The following is a 10643-nucleotide window of genomic DNA, read 5'->3' as shown; positions in this document are numbered from 1 at the left end:
CTCCATGTACCCCAGATCCCCCAATCTGCTTCAGACCCCCCACATACTCCTCCAGACTCCCCCCATCCACCCCACACCTCCCGGAATCCCCCCCGGCTCCTCCGCCGTTTCCCCCAGGGTCCCCCCAATCCGCCCCATTCCCCCCTGTGCCCCTCAGACCCCCTCCATCTACCCCAGACCCCCCCAACCTCCCCCAGACCCCTCGCGCCAACCCCCCCGCTCCTCCCCCGTCCCCCCCAGGATGCTCCCCCCGTTCTCCCCGTGTCGGGGCGGTGACACCGGGCGGGAGGTGACACGGGGGTGGCCCCCCCGTCCTCCCCTCCCCTCCCCGGGCCGGGGGGCGGCGCGGCGGCGGCGGCGGAGACGGACCCGCACCCACCGCCCGCACCCACCGCCCGCCTCCCGCGGGCGGCGGCAACAAAGGCCCTTCCCCGCCCCCGCCGCCGCCTCCCGCCGCCTCCCGCCGCCGCCGCCACCGTCCTTGCGGCAGGAAGATGCCCGGGGAGGTGCCGCCGCCGGCGCCCCGGGGGCTGCGGAGCCTCCCGGTGCCGCTCCTGCTCCTGCTGCTGCTGCTCAGCGCCCGCACCGCGCTGGTGAGTGCGGGGGCACCGGCGGGGAGGGGGCCAGGGGGCACCGGGAGGGGGCATCGGCACCGGGAGGGGGTCGGAGGGGGGATTGGCATCGGCACCGGGAGGGGGGTGAGGCGGGATCGACACCGGCACCGATCGGGCGGGGGGCACCGGGCGGGGGACGAGGGGGCAGCGGGGATCGCTGCGGGAGGGGGGTGGGATGGGAGCGGGATCGGCACCGGGAGAGGGTCAGAGGGGATCGGCGCTGGCTCCGGGAGAGGGATGAGGTGGGATTGGCACCGGCACCGAGAGGGGGTCGAGGGGGCACCGGCACCGGACGAGGGAATCGGCACCGGCACCGGGCGGAGGGCGAGGGGGGCTCGGCATCGGCACCGGGAGCGGGGTGAGGTGGGATCGGCACCAGCGAGGGAGGGGGCGCGACCGGCACCGCACGGGGGTCAACGGGAATCGGCATCGGGAGTGAAACCGGGAGGGGAGCGGCCCCGGCCCCGGGCGGGGGCTCAGCGGGGACCGGCACCGGCATCGCGTGTGCATCGGGACCGGCAGGAAAAGGGGGGTGTGGAGCGGGACCGGCATCGTGCACGGGCTGGCACCGGGGAGCTGGGAGCGGCATCGGCACCGAGCGGGCATCGGCAGCGGACGGGGGGCACCGGGCTGGGGGCGTGGGGGGACCGGCACCGTGCGGGGGGCACCGGCACCGTGCGGGGTCTGGCAGCGGCACATGAGGGTGGAAGGAGGGGGCGGCACCCGCCCTGGTACCCACACCCGCCGTGCAGGGGGGTCATGGAGACCGGCACCCGGCTTTGGGGGGCTCCGGGACCCACACCCTGCTGGGGGGGACACCCCGCTCCCGAGGGGCTCCGCTGCCCCCCCCGCCCCTGCCAGCCCCTCCCTGCCCGCACAGCCCCCCCAGACCCCATCGCAGCCCCCGGGGGTGTCCCCTCCCGTGCGACCCCCGGGCGGGGCCGGGCGGGGAGGGGGCCGCGGGGGGGCTGCAGGCAGCTGCCGTTTGAAGGTCGTAGGGAAACACGCCTTAAAAACGCGCCGTGCCCTGGGAGAGGGAGGAATCCCCCTCCTGCTGCTCGGGGGCAGGAGGAGCTGGAGGGGTTTTGCCCCTCCTGCCTCCCCCTCCCCTCTCCATCCCCAGCCCCCGGCGGGGTGGTGGGGGCAGATCCAGCCCTGCCTGCGCAGGCAGCGCCTGGTTTTCCCGGAGAACAGGAGAGGGTTCCATGTGGCCGAAGGAAAAGGCTCTGTGCTTCCTCGTGGCACTTCCAAAATTGTTTCTCCCCGCCGACACGCTCCGGCTGGGAGACCCTCCATGGGAGCCACCCTGCCCTGCCTGCACCCTGCCTGCACCCTGCCCTGCCCTGAGCCGTGTGCTGGAGCATTTTTGGGGGACCAGGGCACTGGTTTTGGGGTGATGCTCTACAGGAAGGACCCTCCTGCAGCCAGAAGATGCTTTTTCCACACAACCTGCCCAGCCCAGGAGAGCGTGGTGGGGAGGAAGGCTGCCTCCTCCTCCTCTTAAAGAGAGGGGAAGAAGTCCCAGGGCCTGGCTCTATAATAACCCAGAGCTCGTCCCCCTCCTCCTGAGGGTCTGCTTTGAGGGCACCCCTATTTCTGGGTAAGGGGTGTTCCCAGCAGCAGCAATTCCCCTCTGGAATAGAGATACAGCTTCGGTGTTCCCGAGGAAGCTGCTGTGGAGGGGACAGGATACACTCAGCTGATACCTCTGGCAAATCCGCTGGATCCAAGGGCACTTTGTTAAGCCCAGTATTGCCTTTGCTATTGCTCCTGGGAATCCCACACTCTGCTGGCAGCTCCCCCCCGTCACTGGGTACCCACGGGGGTGAGAGGTGAGTGTGGCTGTGCTGGGGTCTCCAGCGCCCTTGGTGGGTGTGGGGTCAGCTGTGAGGGTGCTCATTCCTCCTCCCCAGATGAGCTTTTCCCCTTCCCAGTTTGGGGAATTGTAGTTGCTGGATGTGACACAGGCGGTTGTTGGTGTTTGCTGAGGATGTTTAGGCAGCAGAGGCCACGAGCTTGTTCAGTGCCAGGATGGGATTGGGATGCAACCATGGGCCTGAGGGAATGGAGGAGGCTGCTTTCTCCCCCCTGGATGGGATCAAGGCCTCTCCTCTCCCTTTCCTGAAGCTTTTAAATCATCCGTTATTGTTGGATGAAGACTCGACTTCTTCCCGGGGGAGCGAGGACTTGGCACAGCTCTGGCACATGCCAGTCACTGCCACAAGAATGGGATGGGGGGTGGATTTGGGGACCCTGCTGCAGTTGCTGCCACAGCCCCACTGCCGGATCCCGGGCCCTGCCAGGGAGCAGAGTTTATTCCCTGTTTGCACTGCAGAGACCGGATGAGCGACTCCAGCTCCGCTGGCACCGAGCCTGGGAGCTCCCCGGGATGAGCATCTCCCTGTCCCCATCCCGGGGGAGCACGGAGAGACAGAGGGACGGGGCTGCAGCCTCGGCACGGGGACCTGGCTTTGCTGGAGCGTTTCAAAGTGTAACGAGTCTCCCGGGACTCAGCGCTTCCCTTTGATCTCCCGGTGTGTCTGTGATCCCTCGGCCCCGGGCTTGGGGAAGCTGGGATGGATCCCGCTGGGATTGGTCCCTGTAACCCTTTGTGTGCCTCTGTGGGAGGCTGTAGGGCGGGGGCTGCCTCTCCTGGTGGGACTCCCGTGCTGGCAGTGGGTTTTCCTGGTAGTGTCACGGCCGGGTTTGGTTTGGGCTGTGATTCCCCAAGGCTGGGAAGCCCACGAGCTCCCCCTGCCCATCCCTGGTCCTGCCTAACCCCCATTTCCTGCCTCATCCCCTTGAAGCTGGACACAGACCACCTTGGGAGAGGACAGGGCACACCCAGGCTGGAGCTGTGCCCGTGGTGGGGGTGAGATCAACCCCTGATCAGACACCCGAGGATCCAAGAGTGGGCTCTTTCCTGGGCTGTTCGGAGAACTGGCTGCTCCCCACCCTGCAGACCCCACACAGGCTGGGGGAATTGCTGCTTCCTCCTCCTCTTCTTCCTCCTCCTTGCAGGACCTTGGGTGCTGGGAGCTGAGTGGCATCAGGGGAGCGCTGGGGACAGAGGGAGCAGGGCAGGGGGCAGGAGAGCCGGCTCTGCTCCCGGGAATTGCCGTGCTGAGGAGCTTTAGGCAGCGAGGGAGGCTGTGGGTGGGGCCGGGGAGGGTGGGCACACCCAGCCCCGTGTGCCACCCCCTGCCCGGGGTCCCCCAGCCCTCGAGGTGGGCTCAGGGGGCTTTGCCGTGGCCCCAGCGCCGGCCCAGCCCCAGCTTAGGGATCAACTCGTCACCTTAATTACTGAGAGCGTTGAGGAGCTGTAACCTCTGCACAGGTCCTGGCCACTCTGTCCCTGGAGCAGTGCCTGGGATGGCTCCAGGGCCAGCCTGGTCCTGCTCTGCTTTCTAGGGCATTGGGAAGGTGCTTTGGTTTTAGCTCTGGAGTGTGTTTGTGGGGCTCTCTCAGTGAGGGTCACTGTGGAATGATGTCCCTTTCTCCTTACAGTGCCTTAAAATCCTCCCTTGGCTCAGTCCCCAGGGATAATGAGGAATGCAGAGGTGCCCCCTGGGCCTGCAGAGGATTGGGGTGAAGTCCCCACTGCTCTGCAGAGGATTGGGGGGGATTCAGCATCTCCCACAGCTCCAGGTCCCACCAACACTGACACGAGGGGTTGGGGCTTTACAGGCCCCCCTTGTTCCCATGATGTTTTCCAGGGGTCTGGGCTCAGCAGCTCCTGGCATTGGGACTGGGGGAGGGGGGTCTTTCCCTTGTGAGGTCTGTGGGTGCTCTGGGGTCAGTCGTGAGGTGTAATGACTTTGCAAGGACTCAGCCTGGCTGCCAGGGGTGGATTTGAACTCCCTGTTGTGAGCTGGGGGAACACAAGGGTTTAATCCAGCCCTGTTCGTAGGGACATCCCAGCTCTCCTGGTCCAGCCGTGCTCGACCTGAAACAAAGACAACACAAAATAAAATAAAAATTTAGCCACGTTAGTTGAAAGTTAGCATGAAATAGGACTTTGCAAAATTGTAACCGCTTGCAAATAGAAACCTGCCCAAATTGTGGGCAGTTAAGACAAAGGGGAACTAGCTTACATATTTAGATAAGGCAAACTTTGTACCAATTCTCCAAGAGTGTATATGATAAATAATTCTTGAAACTTACTCCTTCCAAACGTATAAAAAGCTGTTGTGTTTCTTTTCTCAGTGGACATGCACCCCCTGCATCTCCCAGGCCGTAACAAAAGTGTGCTTTATATATTATTTAAGGATTTCTTTGAATCAAACCCACAGCTCCTTCCTCTTTCACAGAGAAACCAAGGAAAAAATAAATAAATAAATAAAGGGTCCTAGAGCTTCTGAAGGGGCACAGGGTCCTCTGGCCACTGGCACCTTCTGTCTCAGCCTGTGTGTGACATGGGACAAGTGGGAGTTAAGTCCCTGAGTGTCCCTGAGGCTCCTTTTCCCCCTTGGAAGGGTTGGGAGACGCGGCCGCCCCGGGAGACGGGAGCCAGGCCTGGGGAATGCCCAGCCTGGAACGTGAGCCGGGTACCAAACCCTGGCAGCTGCTGGCTGGGCAGGCAGCGAGCCCAGCAGGGCCCTGGGAGCCGGGAGCCCTTCCCCTCCTGAGCCTTTAAAATCTCCAAAATAGTCCCAGGTCGGGGCATTAATTCTGTCTCCGTGTGCTTGTCCCTCCCGACATTCTCTGTCCGTCCCATCCTTGCTCCCTGCGTGGCCTGGGGGGTGTTTTTTGCTGCTGTCCCGCTCCTGGATGCACAAACCTGGCACTCAGCACCTCTGCAACCCCGGGGGGAACAGGGATTTGGGGGAAGGACCCCCTTCAGCACGGGGTTTGGCATCTCCTGGGAGCAGCAGGAGATGTGGTCCCTGCATCCCACAGCGTCCCATGGCATCCCCCTTCCTCCTCATCCTCCCCACCCTGGTTAACACCAGCACCAGGACTCTGAGGAGCTGCTGGAGAAGGATTTCTCCTCCAAAGCTGGTGATGCCATTGAACCTCTCCCAGGCAGAAAAGGGATGTGCTTCTGTTTCCTCTGTTTTTCTCTATTTTCCACTGTTTTCCTCCATTTTCCTCTGTTTTCCACTGTTTTCCACCCCGGCCCCAGCAGGAGCTGCTGGTCCCTCCCTGGATCCGGTGCCACAGCACGTGTGTGGAGGGAGGAGCAGAGGTTTTTCCCAGCTTTTCCAGCCTGGCTTTTTGCTTTTTCCCCATTCCCTGGATGTTGTGCTTTATGGAGGGAGGGGGAATATTTGTCATCTCTCCCTCCCCCGGCCGTGCCTGGCTCCGGGGGGGGGGGAGCAGAGGTGGGAGGCTGGGGGTGGGGTGGAACAGAGAGCTTTTTGTGGCCACACATCCGTCTCTCCCACTTAATTAATTTGACATTTAAGTGTGAGTTTCTCGTGCGAAGCTCCCGAGCGTTTCGTGAGCAGCACGCGGGGCAAAGGCCCCCTGTGCGTGCCCGGCACTTGGAGCAGGGTGGAAGTCAGGGCAGGAGGGAAGGATGTGGCTGGATCCAGGCAGAAGTGGCTCCTGGGGCTGCTAAACTGCCCCTGGCTGCAGCACCTGCCCCCCAAACTGCAGCACTGGTCCCCAACCCGTGTGTTTTGGGGTCAAAAAGGGACGGGATTGAACCTGGCGTCGTACGGGTGGCACGGAGATGCTTCTTTTGGCTGTTGGGGAAGTGGAAGAGGGTTTAGAGCTGTTTCTTCCAAAGGCTTTTGGTTAAAAAAGACTCAGAAGGTTAATTCTGGCCCTGGTTTTTAGCCCAGGGGTGGTGATGCACGGAGGGGACAGCAACGATTTGGGGGGACCAGCGATGGGTACCCCTGTGATCCCCACCTGGGAGCGATGCTCCCCCAGCCTCACACCCCCTTTTCCACCTCAGCATCCCAGAAGAGGCGATTCCAGCTCTCTCCAGGCTGGATTGGGATGTTCCCTGTGCCCCAGCCCAGACAGAGGCCCGTGTGTGTGTGTGTGTGTGTGTGTGTGTGTGTGTGTGTGTGTGTTTACATCTCTGCCCTCCCTCAGAACAGCTTGGCCACGGCTCAAACTATTTATTTCAAGATAAAAATAACAGCAGCAACCTCAGGGCTGCTGCTTTTTGCACGTCTAATGGCGAAACGAGGATTATTTTAGCAAGAAGGGGGGGAAGAAGCCTCAATGTGGGGGAGCCTGGGCACGGGTCCCCACGGCTGCTGCCCCAAAGTGGGACTTGAACTGGGGAGGGGGAGGCTGGAACTGGGGGGGGGGAGGAAGCGTCATCTCTCAGGCAGCACGGAGCACAACTTGTTGGCAAAACAGTTTGTTTGCCAAAAAATGCTGTTTTCTGGAGGAGGAGGGGAGTGAAGCTGTTTCATGAGCCGGGGCTGAAGAACTGCTGAGGGGGGGGTGGATTTGGAAGTGATGCTCGTATAGCAAATGTCAAAAATACAACACAGGGCAGCGTTTCAGGGGAAAAGAGTGGGAGTTTGGGTCCAAAGTGGGCATTTAAAAGACAATAAATTTGATTTATTCCTTATTTGTGCAAGCTGAGCTGTAACTGAACAGCGAGTCCCCGTGTTTGTCTCCCTCCCCAGAGCACAGAGGCAGCGAGTGGTGCTGGCTCGGAGCACCCAAGGAGATTTACTCCCCCAAACTAGGTGTCAGTGCACCATTTCTAGCTTATTTTAGGCAAATTTGGGTCCACTGGGCTCCTCACGACTTTTCCAGGTGCTGCCTGTCCCACCACTGTGTCCCTGGGGAACCTCTCCGTGTGCCCCATAAAGGACAATCAGAGGAAAGGGGAATAATGGAAATTCCCCCCCCTGTTTTGGAGGCTTTTTGGCATCATCCAGCTTTTCATTTCCCTTCTCCTCCGGGCACAGGCTCCACGTGTGTTTGCTCAGTGTTGTGGGAATCTCCTGCCAGCAGGCTGAGGGAGTTTGGAGCCGAGTGTCACAGGAGCTGCCACTTAGGGGGAGCATCAACTGCTCCAAAGCCTTGGCTCCGGCCCAGTGGAAAATCCCGGAGCTGCCAGGTATTTGTTGATGAAATGGGGTGATTTTCTGCTGCTTTAACCCACCCCAGAGGCTGCTCCAAGTGCAAAGTTCCCTTTTTTGGAGGTGCTGGGTGAGGCAGTGGCTGTGTCCCCTTTGGGCCTCTGTTGGTGTCACCACTGCCTTTGTCACCTCCTCCCAGGTGATTGATTTATTATTTACTGGGATAGTAAATAATTATTTATTACAATATACAGTAAATATAATCATTCTTTATTAGGATAAATAACACGGGGACTATAACTCCACTTTGAAGGGTGGCCCCCTCCTCCTGAGCCCGGACGAGCTCATTGCACCCCAGCCCCTGCAATGCACGACCCGGGGCACCCACTCCCCGCGCTCCCACGGCGCTAATGAGCGCTAATTAGCTGCTAATTAGCCCCAGTGGAGGCAGGTCAGCGCCCTACCAGCGTGCACGCCCCCGTGCCCTGCGTGTTGCCTCTGCAAAGGATGATTACAAACATCCCCTGCAAACCTAGGGCGGGGCTCTGGTGTTAATTACTCTGCTGTTAATTAGCCTGGCGTTAATTAGGGAGTGTGCTGATGGGGGTATTGGGGTGCTGGGACAAAATAGGGTTTCATCAGGGATGAAATAAGGTCCTGAGCTGGGTTTGCTGTCCGTGGGGCATCATCATCCCTCCGGGCTCCTTGGGACTTGTGAGTGCTGGTGCTGTGGGAATTGCATCCCGCTGGGAGCAGGAGGCACCCGGGACACAGCACCCGGGACACAGCACCCAGCAGCCTTTGGGATCCCAGATCCCTGGAATTGCGTGGGTTTGTTTTCCCTGGCATTGAAAGGAGCTTTTTGTCTCTGTTTATCCCTAAATAACTGGTTGGGTGGAATTTGGTGGAGAGCTCCTGACGAGCTGGAATTGGGCTGTGGGAGGGGCTGGGCTGGATCCTGGGGTGTCCCTGGAGCACCTCCTTCACTGTTGGGGGGGGTGTTGGAACTGTGGGGGGTCCTCACTGGGAAGGACCCCCTGAAGTTTGGGAGTGTTTGGAGTGACAACCCTCAGTGCTGGGATGGGGGTGATGCAGCTGGTTCTCCCTCTTTGCCCTCTCTCCTTTGATTGGGACTAATTAATGCCTGTTCTCCATGCCCAGGACCTGGCACTGTCCCCAAATGTCCCATTAGAGATGTCTTTAAAGCCACTGTTGGTGATCCCTGGGAATGTTTGTGTGGAAATGGGAAGAGGCTCTCCATGCTGGTGGGGTCATTGCACCCTGCTCCCTCCAGGCTGGGAACAGGTCCTGGCTGTGGAATATCCTGAATCACATCCCAAATCACACCTTGAATCCCTTCGTTTTCCATGGCAAGAGCTCTTTGGACACCCAGTGAAAAGCTGGAAGAGGAGGAGGAGGGTGGGAGGGGAGGCTCCTGCTTTCTGTGGAGGAAAACAGAGGGATTGTGTGGGCAGGGACACCACAACCTGACCCCAGAGGACGTTGGAATTCCAGGAGCTGGGAAGGGGTGGCTGAGCCTGCAGGAATCAAGAGCTCCATGTCCTGCCTCCCTCCCACCAGAGGAGCAGCAGTTTGGGTGCACACAGTGACTTTTGGGGGCTGTCTCCTCAAGGTGCTCCCTTCCAACCCTCCAGCACCTGGGATTTATGCTGGGAAAGGGCTTGGGAAGAACAGCACTGTGGGCTCTTCAGTTTGGACTCCAACACGAGATTTGCTAAAAAGCTTTTTATGTCTGTGGGGTTTTTTTGTGTTGTTTGTTTTTCCCGAGGAGCTTTTTGGCTGCTGGTCCCACCGGCCTGGGGGTGGGACTGAGGGTCTGGCTGGGATCCTCTGGCAAAGCATCCAGAGGGTCCCAGGACCCCAAATGTGGGGATTTTCCCTCTGGTCCAGCCCAAGCTGCAGGCTGATTGTGCTGTGACCCCTGGATAAGTGACATCACTGAGTCCCTGTCACCAACCTCCTGCTGTTGGTGATGCCAGGACAGGGAGGGGAGCAGCACTGGGGTGCAGAGCCCCCCTCTCCCAGCCTGCCCCCCATCCCTACCTGCACCCTCCATCCCAGGAAATTCCAGCCAGGAATCCCCCCCTGCCCCCTTATTTCCCTTCCTGCAGCCAGAGTGTTCCCCCCAATGGATGTTATCAAATCAGGATACGAGGAGGCCAAGCAGGAGTGGGAGAAGAACTGAGAGCGGGGGGAGAAGGGACCATTTCATCCCTCCTGCTCCACTTGGGATGCTCCAAACAGGCAAGGGAAGAACTTCCCATCCCCTGGGAAATGCTCTTGGTGAAATGTGTTGCGTGCCTGGGTTTTTGGGGGGTAGGAGCAACAAAGGCTACTGGTTGGAATCCCAAGAGATGAAAACATGTTGGTTTTGAGAGAGGATGCTGATGCATAGCTCACAGACTCTTAGAGAGCTGAATGATTATTGAATATAGAAGTGAAATATTTATTTCCTCGAGAAAAGGGGAAAGGATTTAAATCTGTAGACACTTGTAGAATAAATTATGAATAGAGTAACAGCGGGGCTGTTCCTGAGCCCTTCAGCTCTGCACCTCATCCTCTTGGCTCTGGGTTTGGTCTTAAAACTCCAAATTTCTCCCCCAAACCCCCAGCAGGTGAGATTCCCCTGGTGGTGCAGGCACCAGTGAGTTTGGGGCCAATCCTGGCTGCCAGGTGGGGGGATGTCACCCCAAAACCCACTCCCCTGCTGCAGGCTCAGCCCGATCCACCTGATCCTGCCTTTTCCTGGTGCAATTCCAGCTGCTCCCAGCCAGCACAGTCGGAGTTTGCCTCCAGCTATAAATATCTCAGAGCTCAGCAAAGCCCCCAAAGGGTTTGGGCACTAAATATAGTTTTTCTGCAGCAGAAAGACATATTGCATGGAGGCTGGGCAGTGGGATCTCCTTCTAGGAACGGTGAGGAGGGTTGTGATGATGGCTTTCCATGTGGATACAGGGCTGGATTCTCTCCCTACAGCCCATATCCTGGTCCCACTGTGCTCTGGCAGCTG

The 10643-nt window shown here is 59.7% G+C and overlaps 1 protein-coding gene across 1 annotated transcript; it reads left to right on the top strand.

The window, feature by feature from the left end:
* Positions 1-494: 494 nt before the first annotated feature.
* On the top strand, positions 495-9818 carry LOC113958819 (glycine-rich cell wall structural protein 2-like). The gene is made up of 2 exons (XM_027667368.1): positions 495-1296; positions 9745-9818. Exons 1-2 carry the CDS (start codon positions 495-497, stop codon positions 9816-9818), a joined length of 876 nt encoding a protein of 291 aa, XP_027523169.1.
* The last annotated feature ends 825 nt before the right edge of the window (positions 9819-10643 follow it).

Source organism: Corapipo altera, unplaced genomic scaffold (genome assembly GCF_003945725.1).
Source record: "Corapipo altera isolate COAL_440 unplaced genomic scaffold, ASM394572v1 215, whole genome shotgun sequence".
Classification (NCBI taxonomy): Eukaryota; Metazoa; Chordata; class Aves; order Passeriformes; family Pipridae; genus Corapipo; species Corapipo altera.
This window is presented reverse-complemented; position numbering and strand designations above follow the sequence as displayed.

What these genes read in the sequence shown, in the direction of transcription:
- LOC113958819 (XM_027667368.1), top strand. Translation starts at nt 495, where the DNA reads ATGCCCGGGGAGGTGCCGCCGCCGGCGCCCCGGGGGCTGCGGAGCCTC. An exon ending in GGGCACCGGCACCGTGCGGG is followed by an intron (nt 1,297 to 9,744) that starts GTCTGGCAGCGG and finishes CCCTTCCTGCAG; the next exon opens with CCAGAGTGTTCCCCCCAATG.